The 12,581-nt window shown below is 39.8% G+C and overlaps 1 protein-coding gene across 1 annotated transcript; it reads left to right on the top strand.

Moving 5' to 3' along the window:
* The first annotated feature begins 4,852 nt into the window (after nt 1-4,852).
* LOC138588833 (ovarian cancer G-protein coupled receptor 1-like) lies at nt 4,853-8,352 on the top strand. Its single transcript, XM_069659079.1, has 3 exons — nt 4,853-5,059; nt 7,573-7,757; nt 7,845-8,352. The coding sequence occupies exons 1-3, from the start codon at nt 4,853-4,855 to the stop codon at nt 8,350-8,352; spliced, it is 900 nt and encodes a 299-aa protein (XP_069515180.1).
* The last annotated feature ends 4,229 nt before the right edge of the window (nt 8,353-12,581 follow it).

Here is a 12,581-nt window from a genome sequence, read left to right as displayed (position 1 = left end):
GTTGGGCAACAGCAAAGACCAGAAAAAAAAAACTAAATTGGGGAGATTTTTTTTTTCCATTCTGATTTCGCTTTTGGTTTAGGTCTAAACAAAGTGGCCTTTTCAGCTCATACAGGATCATCTCATACAGACACACAAGGTACCAATTAAAAGGTTCCCCTCTGCATGGGACTGCTTTCAGCCAAATCCAATGTAAACACATCTGCAGCAATACTAGACACTCAGAGCAACTACTCTTAGAGACATAGAGATACTTATAGTTCACCTGGTTTGTGGAGCTTAAAGTGAATGTAGTTCATGGAGTTATTGTTTTAACCAACCCCAGTATGTTTTTCACTGGGTTACTCAAAAACCATCTTCGTTGTTCTTGTCATTCCCTTCCCATGGCTTATATTCTTTCTGTGTGGGAGCCCTAAAGCCATCTCTGCTTCTCTGTCACCCAGGAAGGATAGTTATTGCTGCGGTAATAACTAATTCGTGGAACCTAAATAAACTAAATTTAAAAAATCTCAGTCCCCTAGAAAACAATGTTTGTCTCGGTGCTGCTTATTTATGTGCTGCTGTACATGCCCAGCATCATTTGGCCCCTGGCAGAGAAAGACATATGACATTGCTTCTGAAAACCTGTCTTTGGTGTTGCTTTGGTTTTGTCATCTTGCAGACTTAGTTCTGCATGTTTTCATTAGAAAAGAGACCATAGGCAAGCTTTTGGCCTCTGTGTGCTGTTAAAGGAGCAATTCTCCCCTGGAGAAAGCCGCTGTCAGTTTAAACTGGTGTTCTCTGTAATCGACAGATTAACCCTAACCCTCCCTCTGAAGGGTAAGGCCCAGTGAGAGATACGCTGGAGTGAAATACTACCGTTTCGTTGCAGGCAATAGCTCAGAGCTACAGAATCTGAAATACGATGAGAATATACCGGTGGATCGTCTAAAAAATCATGAGGTCTGCAGTCTACATTTCAAACCTGACGATTTTGAAAGAGACATGACATCGGAGGCGGGCGTCCTAGATTGAGGAAGTGTAGTTTAGCGAGCTCCCTGGCCTCCACAAGGTGGCGCGTTTTACGTAGTCTGGCGGAGGTTTTCCAGGGCCCATTGGAGAAACGGATAGCGACCTCCAAAGGCACAGAGACAAATTGCATTTTTTCCTACCATAATAGCATAGCTCCCCATGATAATAATCACCTTACGAGCATGTCTGGATTGTGGGAGGAAGCGGGAGTACTCTGAGAGAACCCACACATGCAGGGGGAGAACAAACATATTTCTGCCCATAGTAAGGTTAGCTCTCAAGCGTTTTATATTTGTGCCCCCCTGAGAAAATGAATGCCTGCCCATCAGATTTGTTCTGGCGCCGACACTGCCCCATGGCCAAACCGGGATTCAAACCAGGGACCTTCTAGCTCTGAGGCAGCAGTGCTCACCACAATGAAGGGAATGAATGTCTATGACTTTGATTATTGGGCAATGAAATAGAGGGGGTGTAAGGTGTTATGAGGCAAATGAGAAGTCCTTACAATATACCTGCATCTCACACGACTCAGTGCACTCAAGTCATCTTAAAGAAATAAAAAAGGCTGAAGGGAATTTATTGAGAGCGAGCCAAAGAAATTACCCCGTTCATTTACCGTTACATATAAAATGTGTTTTGAATTGCTGCTGCTGGTTTATAAGTTACTCAATGATCCAGGGCTGAAATATATTTGTCATCTCCTTAAAAAAATATAAACTCAGAATACAGTCAGAACAGAACAGGAAAAAGCTGCTGTGCTGCAAACAAATTCAACAACTTCCTGATAATCTCAAAATGTGCCCCTGCCCGAGATACTTTCAAATAAAAGCCCTGTGCCTTTGATTTATTGGTTTTTATTATCTTTGTAGTATTTGGGTTAACTGCTGAGTCAAACTAATCTTCTATGTGCAGACTTTCCACCAGGTGGCAATGTCGAATTGGGGCACGTGTCGCCTACTGCATCTGCCTTACTTACTCTGACGGTGCAGCTTTCTAGATGTTTCTGTGTGTGCAGAGGGTGTATAGGTTTTTTTTTTTTTTTTTTGCATACGATAAACGCCTTATTGAGATTTAGGAATAACTTGTCACGAGTGTCATCTCTCATTATCTTTAAAAGCAAGGTGCGTGTGCGGGAAGGGGTTGCTATTTTTACACTGCAGGTTTTCACCGTTGCTCTTAAATGGACCGGGCTCTGGTGGGCTCATATAACTTCTCTCCTTCCACTGTGCCCTTACATGCAGAGCACACACCGGTCAATTATGAAATATGGTACATATTGAACAAATGATTGAAGCACAGAATGATGTTATATCCGCTGAAGCAATCCCACAGCAGCAGAATAAGTGTCTTTCCAAATTAAGAGAGACACTGTGACAATGTTAACTAACACTAAGTATACTTAACATTGAAAAGGGTATCCATGTCTGTATTCTCTACTGTGTGCGTAATGTACACTGGACAGTGTGGGAACAATCGCTGGTGCCACTGGTAGGTGCTTACAATAAATTCTCCCCTTAGTTGTACGTGAGCGTGTGTGAGTGTATGTGATTCTGCGTGTATTCGAGAGAAGTCCCATGACAGTGATTGCGCATGATGGAGAGCTTGATGTTGGTCTGGGCCTGGAGACTTTGGTCCATGCAGGGTTCGAGCAGGAATCTCCCTAAGGCTAAGGAGGACGGAGAGATGAGCGAGCCATCACCAGACTGGCCTCACGCTAAAAGGAGTATAAAGATGCCAGGAGAAACAAAAGCTCGCCGTCTCAGACTTCTGTCCTATCTACTACTCCATTTGACTGTATCAGCAAATGCATTGATATTTCCTGAGTAGGATCCCTGCTGTGCATCAGTGTAACAAGCAGAGGAACGCGTGATGTGAACTCACCTGTGTATGAGCAGCTGACTACCTAAATAAATCGGCCTTTAAATAGCAGGAAAATACTGCATGACCCCCACCTCATTATAGACCAACACACCCATTGGCTCATAGGTGGGCGCGATACGTTTGCTAGAAAAAGAACGTGGGCACTGAAAATGGAAATGACAACTGTGTCATTGTGTAACATTGTGTGCTCTGTGCTTACTACTTTGAAATGTCTTATGCCTTTTAGTTGTAGATTTGGAGAGTTTCCACTCTGGTCCTTGCGCGACCTGTACTCATGTCTGTGATAAACTGGTGGGAGGTGTGGTCAGAGCAGGAAATGTGCTGTAGCCCTAGTATGTGAAATGCTGACAGACAGTTTTTTTGATCAATATTATCTCATTTTCTGAGAGCTCTTGTGTAACATTTGGTTTCTATTGTGGCTGTACATTTTCACTGCATAGACAGTCTTTATGGGCACCTGTTAAGAGTCTTTTCGAGCACCTGTTACTCTTTTTTGTGCTCAACCCTTTTTATCGATCTCATTGGTTTAGTTGATAGTATATACAATTAGTAAACGCAGTTTTGTTTTTTAAAAATATGTCCTAAAATAATATCTGTATATCTTTCTTTCACATCTGAATCAATATCTGTTTTAAATTAATCATTATCAATCATCCCATTTCGGGCCCATCAAGTTCTCTTACACACAGGTCCACCTAAAAACAGCACAGAATATAAATCTATAATCTATAATCTCTCTGCTTTCCTTATGACAAGCTGTTTGTGGTTGTATCAGTTTCCGCCTCCCTCAATAGACGCATAATGACTCCTGACCAATTTTTCTCACTTCCTTAGAAGAGCAGTGTCATATTATTGGAAACCTAGTGCATGTGATCACTTACCATCAGATCTGTGGACCGCTGGGTTGCAGAGAAACATCAGACATTGGCGTAGGGACTTCGTTCAGGTGAGATCTCGTGGCTTTAAAATGCTTTTATTCTGATCTTATATTAGAAATATTGAAAAGAATAAATACATCTTAATGTCTGAAAAGGTATTTGCAAATGAACTGAATGCATTTATATCTAGAACATGTCTACACAGCCTTCTGAAAAATTCTTCTCATTATTATTTTTATTAATATAATAACATTTTCTGTTTTGATTCACTGTAAGTACAAACCCAACATTGTCCCCCTGACAGGTGTTTTTAGTGCTGTTGATTGATATAGTTGTTGGTGAACACAAAGTAAACTGCAGTTGTGTTAAATTGCACACTGACAAAAATAAAATTAGAACCTAAATTTGTTTTATTTAATCACACAAAATATTTGACTCAATGTGAAAAATGTAACCTGCAGTTTTTTTTTTTATACCATGCCGAATAATTTCTGAACGTGAAGGATTATTTCAAAATGTCCAAAATTGAGAATATTTTTCACAGCAAATGTACATAATGTAAGAGCCCAAACTTAGAGCCTGTAAGGACGCTGTTGCTATGTACTGTTTGCTTTTTTTCTTGTTCAATAATCTGCTATTGAATAACTTCAATAACTGTTGAAACTTTCTGCATCTTTAGTGCAAACTAATCTCTCCTCTTCTTTTGGAAAACATCTTCAACTCACACGTTTACATTTTTTGGCAATGAGCTTACCAGCCAATCACAGAATTCAGATTTTTCTTTAATTTCACATTGGTACTGCTACTAATGAATTGTGGGTAATTGAATCAGTGTGTTGATTTTAATCCAAGTAAAAAGCTTTGATCAAAAAATAAATTTCAGTTTGATGTCTCACTAATGTTAACTATAAGGTTTAGTTTGAATAAACAAACTGATATTTATCAGCTTTTAAAGTGAGAGAGAAAAAAACACTGAACAACGACAGATCTGTTTTACTAGCTTTAGTGATGTCATTAACTATTGTTTTATTTTACAACTTTCTATGTCCTGATCTCTCCAATTTCAGGTTTCACTCTGAAGAATGGCAGATCTCTATGCTAACCACACCCCACAGAACGACATATCTTATTACTACTTCTACGATGCAAACGAAACATTTGATTACTACTACGACAATCCTCCCAATGAGTATGCAAAAGTTCGTTTCATCATGCATGTGGTGACATGCATAATCATTTCTATCGGCCTTCCATTGACCCTCATGGCCATCTATGCCCTTTACTCTCTGGTATGTACATTATGACTATTTATTTACTGCCTATGTCATATGTCTAACAGTCTGGGCCCTATCGTCCACCAAGGTTTTGATATGAGGTGTGGTCAGGCAAACGGGTGGCGTGCTGCTATCTAGAGGACGCAGAAAGCGACCACGCCTTAGACCATCAAAAACCTGGTCTACAGTCTAAAGTCTAGGGCGCAATCTGTGTTTGCTATTCAGATGGCGCATTATGGACATACATCGGCGAGTTTACAACACGAGTGTGCTTGTCACTCACACGGGGAAGCACAGCAGCGCTTTTACTCACAAGGAAAAAGCAGCGTGTCTGCAGATACAGTGAAAAAACGTTGTTTGAGGGACAGACTGCAAGCTTTGGTTTCCCTCATTTTCTTAAATCATGATACTGCTTTCGGTTTGTGACTGATCTGCTGAGAAGTGCGGGGAGACGTGGACAAGCTCTCCTCCACACACACCTGCTTCACCTCAGGGAGATTCCTGCTCCAGCCGTGCACGAGCCAAAAAGACCGACACAAAGCTTTCTATACTGTTCGCTCATTCAGACGCACGCTCCCTATAATACAGCATAAACCGTGACACAATCACACACAAGCAACTAGGAGGTAAATTAATGACCATACTCAAAAATAACTACCTGTGGTACCGACAATTGTGCCACAGATATTAATACACTGTCCAGTCTCCATTACGCACGAGAATACAGCCATGTGATCCAGCAGCAACAATAAGCAAATAAACATTTACAGCCTACCTTTCTTTGATGGTCAGCACACAGAACTTTAATAAACATAAGATCCTGTCTGTCTGGAGACTTAATTCATTAATGCTGTGCCTCGTGTGTAAATGTACAGAGCATAAATGTACGTCTTTTTTCATTTTCGTTTCTGTTGGGCAGTGGGATTGCTACAGTGGCTTTAACATCAGTTCATGCTTCGACATGTATCGTACAGTGACCTGTGTTTTTTTCTGCTTGTTCAAGGACACAGTGGAAAGAAATGAGTTGAACATGCCGGTCATGGTCCGGTTTATATAAGAAGAATGACTGAAATCCGCTGTGTAAATAGCAACACGCCTGCCTGCAGGCGCACCGGGATCTTAAAGGAAATGAGAGCTGACAGTCTGATTGGTTTGATTTATGTTATGCCGAAAACACACCTATGAAAAATCCAGGGATTTAAACCAACCTCTTTGCGCCTTGCGCCTCAGTTTGTGCGCCGTCTAAATAGCAAAAGTGGGTCAGACACGCACTAAATCATTTAGCGCCGTACGCTTTAGACTGTGCACCTTCCACAGTCTAAATAGGGCCCTCTGTCTTCAAATGACCATGATCTGGGTTGGGGGGCTTGGAGGAAGTACCGTAAAGACTTTACTCCATAATATTAATATTAATATTTATATGTAGTTGATTGGACCTGATGCACATGACGTTTATATGCAGAACTGTCGCATGGGCTGTGTGAAGTGAGCAACCCAAAAAAGATGACAGCTCCCAAAAAGTGAAGCCAAAACATGTTGAGCGCCCTCTGCTGACTGGCTGCAGTATAGGTCCTGAAGCCACCTCCATAATAACAGATGGGACATGAGTCAAACTATTAAATTAAAATACACGTCAAATAAATGTTTCTCAAATATGGTTTCAGTCATTATAGTTAGTTCTTATCATGCTGATTGTGTGTTCATTTTTCTGACAAGTTTATTTTTAATTAGTTATTTGATGTTGTAAAAAGGATGATTTGTTTTGTTCTTGTTTTTGTTCTTTCAATGCCTTTCCTTTGGCGATACCATGAGATTGACTTTTGGATAGTTGCCATTAAAGAACTTTATTGTTCCCTCAGCATCACCAGCAGTTCAAATTGTCCAATATAGTGTAATATCCTGGCAGGTGGGCAGGTCGGGACAGCCACTTGGAATTGTGGGACAATAGACTTCAGTTTAATGTAGCTGAATATCCCTCCAAAGTTTTTGAGTTGTATAAAGACAACAGGGAGTCAGGCAGTTATAACATGAAGTTATTTCCTTGTGGAGGGGTTTAACCAGAGTGTTTGAGAGCACGGGCAGTCATACGTGAAACGAGACTGGAGACTGTGTTAAGATTTCAGTGTCTCTCTGTTTAAAGCAAATAAAGTGCATTCAAGACACCCACAGCTGCTCTGCTGTGTTTGTCAGTACAGTCTCACTACAATAGTTTGTGACTGACTACCTGCAAAACTACTGCCACTCCAATCAACTTCAGCAGTACTTAGTTTTTTATGCTAATTAGCAGACTTAGCATGGTTTCATGCTAAAATGAGCTGGCCAGTTAGCAAACATTATCTGCTCAGCATCAGAAGTTTTCTAGTGGTGTTGGTAGATCTCATTTAAATAATGTACTGTATAACCCTGGTCTTCAAAGGTGGAGAATGACCTCTTCAAACTCTCAGTATGAAATCGTGAGACCTCAGTTCAGAAGGAGTTAAGAACATGTTAATAACTGCCCGTGTACTTTTCCCAATGTTTTCCTGCAGGTGCGAAATGATTACGTTGCTCCGATCTACGTCATCAACCTTCTCATTTCCGACCTCATTCAGCTCTGCTGCATGATCGTTTGGGAGGCAGATCATGATGGCTGGGTTAATGAGAATGTGTTTTACGTTTACAACTGTGGACTAGTGACCAGTGTTGGCTTCATGGTGTGTGTGGCCCTGGAAAGGTAACTATCTCTTTAAACAGTCTGTGTGTAGTACTTGAGTATATCATTCTGAAGCTGCTCAAAGTAAGTATACATCTTATGTTACAGGTATTTGGTCATTGCCCATCCACTGTGGTACCGCTTCAGAAGAACCATCAAGATCTCTGTGGTGGTCTGTGTGGTGATCTGGGCCTTACCTCCTCTCTATTTCCTCACTTGTTTTCACTGGGCCACTCCTGAAGTCTCAATAATCGTCTTCTCTGTCGTCCTCGCCATTCCCTTCCCACTGTTCATATTCTTCCTGGTGGGGACCCTCAAAGCGCTCTCAGCTTCTATCTCAGTCCCCTCCAAGGAAAAACGACGAATTATGGCCATTGTGGTCGTGGTGCTGCTTATTTACACGCTGCTGTTTCTGCCCAGCGCCATTTGGCCCCTGGCAGGTGGATACAAGTATGACAACATTTTTAACGTTGTGTCTTTCATGCTTCTTCAGTTGAGTCCTCTTGCAGACTTAGTTCTGTATATTTTCATTAGAAAGGAAACCATTGACAAACTTTTGGCCTCTGTGTGTTGTTGCAAAATGGAAAGCAATGATAACAGCATATCAACAGTGTGAATGTTGTCATTATGAACACAGAAACAGAGACAGACAGAGGAGGAAACAGACCAAAATGTGCTTTTTCTCAGTTATAACAAATGAATGTCATTTTTAAACCTTTTTTGTTTTAACTATGTTGTAAAGTTACTGTTAAAATTCGGAACTTAACATTTTATGTGTGCAGCCTAAAAGGCCTGCTAGTTTTCACAATGTCATTCTGAGTTTCTTTGTGATATCTGTTGTATGCTTGACAACAGGGAGGACATAATATACCACATCTGTCATTTCATACGAATTGTACTTTTTCAGGAAATTCAAATAAAAATCAATTTATTTTTCTCTCCAAAAAAAAGGGAACTTACTGACTGGATTAAAATCTAAGAAACATTACATTTTGTGAAGCCCTGTATGTTTCTCCTTTTTAAAGGGGCCATATCTTTTGAATGGATATTCTCATATTTTGCAAGGGTGTTTATTGTTCACAGTGAAAAAGTGAAAACTGTATAATTCCGTGTTTTTCCCAAGCAGCAACCTTCGGTGTTGAAAAATGAAGCCAATGCGGAAGTGCAAAAAACTGCAGTTCCTTGAGTGGCCACTTGAGGCTCCAAAAAACAAGAAATAAAATTACAGCAGATGGGAAAATGCCAATTTTTACAGCAGAAATAAACATGTTTACAGCCTGGTACAAACAACGGTTTTATTATAAATAGCTAATTTTATTGTTCAAGAAAACTCGTTTTAATTATATTAAGCCTTAAATCATAGGGGCCGGCTCACTTGATTGACAGGTGTATCCTGCTGGCTGTCTGATAGACATCAACACAGACATAGACACTGAGCTTAACTTCACCTGTTTGTGTTGTTGGAGACTTATGGGGATTTTTTCAGTCAAAGTTTGGACAAATAATCTGTCTCAATGGGATTTATGGGACTTTATGAAGAGAAGTCTGAGCTCCAGCTTTTCGGTGAGTTAAAGTTAGTTTAATTGTATTGATATATTTTTAGCACTAAGTAGCAGGTATAGTGTGGTCACTTTAGCTGCTTGTTAGCCTGTGCAGTGTTTATCAAACATTTATTTAATCGTCGGCCAGTAAATAGGAGTCAGGGGTTGTTCGCTTTTCCCTGGAGAGATTAAAGAGGACTGTAGTGATGAGAAGATCGGTTATTTTAAGTTTCCTGTTAAGTGTTGACTTGCTGCTATCTCAATATGGCGACCGCCATAACGTCACTTCACTTAGAGCAAGTGGTTCATTTAGTGGTGGTAATGATGGCTACGACAGAGAAGGATGATAATTCTCCACCTGAGCAACCATGGCCACATCTTTCGCCCATGTCTGAGGTTTTTGAAATGAAGAATGAGTCGTTCTCTCTGTTTACCAAGCACAAACTTCATCACGGCCTATAAAAATTTGCCGTCTTATTATTGTTTCTGTTTTTTCGGAGCTGCAAATCTGGAAATCTGCAGCATGTGAGTTCAAAAATGTGAATTATGTCTTCTAAATAAGCATAATGTAGCAGAATGAACACCCATGTATTCTTGACTGCACTCATGCTTTGTGAAAATACAACATTTAGAGATTTTTTTAAATAGTAGTTTGAATATTTCAGTATTTTAAAATCAAGTACTCATAACATTTGACCGGGGGTCCGTTTCGCAAAGCAGGTTTATTGAAAACTCTGAGTCTGTTAACCCTGAAATGAGGGAAACTCTGAGTTTTCCGTTTCACAAAGGGAGGTAACTTAAGCTCTCGGTCAGTTACCGTAGTAACAGACTCTATGAACCTAACCTGGTCGCGAGCAGGTTTTCTTCAGGAAACTCAGAGTTTCGCTCTGTCTCCTCCCTCTAGAATATAAAACCCTCATTCTACTTCCTCATTCATTCAGCCCGCATCGCGCGTGTGTTTGAGCGGTTACCGAATTAAAAGAAGAAACGTTGCGTCTCTGTGCTGCTCTGACCGCTTTGCAAAAGTCTTTTATAATTATGATAAAAAAAATCAAAAGACAAATCTCTGTCTAAGTCATCATTTTTAGATTTTCCACCACCACTGCCGAGAGCACTCAAATAAGACACCTTAAGTTATTGAAATTTTTTTATTTATTTAAACTAACACATTCAGTTTAATCAACCTAAATTATAATGTATGTGAAGTCAGCATCATGTTAGGGATAAAGCTAATGCACATTAAAACAGCCACTGAATGATGTTTCATTAGTTTAATATTTTAAATACGATTGAAGTGCTTCCATGTATGTTTTTTTCTCCCGCTGGATTGCTCCTAAATATACATTTTAGCTTCCGGTCGTGATTAAGTATTAAATAAATAGACCAGTTCAAACTTGTAGATTTACTTGAGCAGCAGTTTCTTCCCACGCCGCTTCTCTCTGTTTTGCAGCTGCAGCCGTGTTACTTTATTTTTCTCAAAACATGCTCGTATTCGCTGAACGTCTGCATGAGGATTTCGAGCTCCACTGATGTGACATAGGAGGACCTCTTTTTGTGTACCGTTGCCATGGTGAATCGTGGTGTCGGGGCTCCATTAATGCTGGCTTTTTACAGTCAGCGTGCACGCACTTAACTCCGGGTGAACCTACTCAGAGTTGATTGAACTAACTCTGATCAGCTGTTCTGGAACCGAAAACTCAGAGTTTCCTATCTCAGAGTAGATCTACTCAGAGTTCAGGGTTAGACTCAGAGTTTGTTGAACCTTCTTTGTGAAACGGACCCCAGGAGTATCTATACTTTGACTCAAGTAATGTAGTTGTGTATTTTGTCCACCACTGCAATCAAAGGGTGCATAAAGTCATTAAAATGAATATTCAGACTTAAATTTACAGAATACTGCAGTTAAAGAGATCTTAATGGGGCAGCTGTGGGTCAGTGGTTGAGTCAGTCCTCTTTCAATCAGAAGGTTAGTGGTTCGATGCCCAGCTCCCTCTGTCTACATGTGGAAGTGTCCTTGGCCAAGAAACTGAACCAAATCACTCCGAGTGGCAAAGCTATCGGTGTGTCACTGTGAAGACAGTCATGTTTCTGACTGACAGTTGGACACTTTACGCAGCAGCCTCAGTGCATCAGTGTGTGAATGGGTGAATGTGACATGTAGTGTAAAAGCAGCTTTGAGAGGTTGCAAACTTTTTATATCAAGAACATGTCAGCATAGCCTTCTGAAAAATTCCTCTCATAATTATTATTATTATTAACATAATAACATTTTCTGTTTAGTATTCACTGTAAGTACAAACCCAACATTGTCCCCCTGAGAGGTATTTATAGAGACGCTTTTAACTTTTCCAGGAAAAGATAACAGCTGAGGTGTGAAAGGAAGCTTTGTGGTCTGCGATTGTAGATGAAACTCACCCTGCACGTCAGAGTTACATATTACTGTTAGTTAATAATCCAGGAAATAATGTTTCAATTAAATTAGAAAATTATATTAAATAAAGGAAGAGCAGATAATGTAATAGACATGAAAAAATGACAATATACACTGTAAATCACAGCATGTGTTGACTGTTAAAGTTGTTTGTAAACTTGAGTAAACTGTATTTGTGTTAAATTGCACACTGACAAAAATAAAATTAGAACCTAAAATTTTTAAAGTTTAATCACACAAAATATTTGACTCAATGTGAAAAATGTAACCTGTAGTTTTTCTTTTTAACTCTATGCCAATAATTTCTGAATGTCCAAAATTGAGAATATTTTTCACAACAAATGTGTAAGACTCCAAACTTAGAGCTTGTAAAAACTTTGTTGCTATGTATACTATTAATCTGCTATTAAAGCTCCTGTGAGGAACTTTTGGTTTGTGTTGATTTTGTTGCCCCCTGTGGACAAAGCCGTGCCTCTTATCTCTTTGCAGATTTTGTCCTGTACATGCTGAAGTGGTGTTTTTTTAACAAAAAATCTCATCCTGCTTTCTTTAACAGTCATATGTATCATTAACTTTAAATTTTTGCTCTGGAAAATGTAAACAAAGGCATCGGCAGTTCATCTCTTCGTCTGACACCTCCCCCCCGCCAGCGGTTTCAGGCATTAAAAATAACTATATAGAAGTAATCACTCTTGTCTCTGATGGTCAGGTTTACATTTGGAGGTTATATAGAGTCATCAGAATTATTTCCGTCTGTTTCATAACCATAAAAAAACTCCGCACAGGAGCTTTAAATATCATCTCTTGACACGAACAAAAGAAACTTTCTGCTTCTTCAGTGCAAACTAATCTCTTCTTTTCTTTTGGAAAACA

This window comes from Semicossyphus pulcher, unplaced genomic scaffold (genome assembly GCF_022749685.1).
Source record: "Semicossyphus pulcher isolate SPU_LCO1_2020_fin unplaced genomic scaffold, fSemPul1.0.p SCAF_12, whole genome shotgun sequence".
Classification (NCBI taxonomy): domain Eukaryota; kingdom Metazoa; phylum Chordata; class Actinopteri; order Labriformes; family Labridae; genus Semicossyphus; species Semicossyphus pulcher.
Note: the sequence above shows the minus strand (reverse complement) of the source record. Positions and strands in the feature narration are given on the sequence as shown.

What these genes read in the sequence shown, in the direction of transcription:
- LOC138588833 (XM_069659079.1), top strand. Translation starts at nt 4,853, where the DNA reads ATGGCAGATCTCTATGCTAACCACACCCCACAGAACGACATATCTTAT. An exon ending in TCTATGCCCTTTACTCTCTG is followed by an intron (nt 5,060 to 7,572) that starts GTATGTACATTA and finishes GTTTTCCTGCAG; the next exon opens with GTGCGAAATGATTACGTTGC. An exon ending in GTGTGTGTGGCCCTGGAAAG is followed by an intron (nt 7,758 to 7,844) that starts GTAACTATCTCT and finishes CTTATGTTACAG; the next exon opens with GTATTTGGTCATTGCCCATC.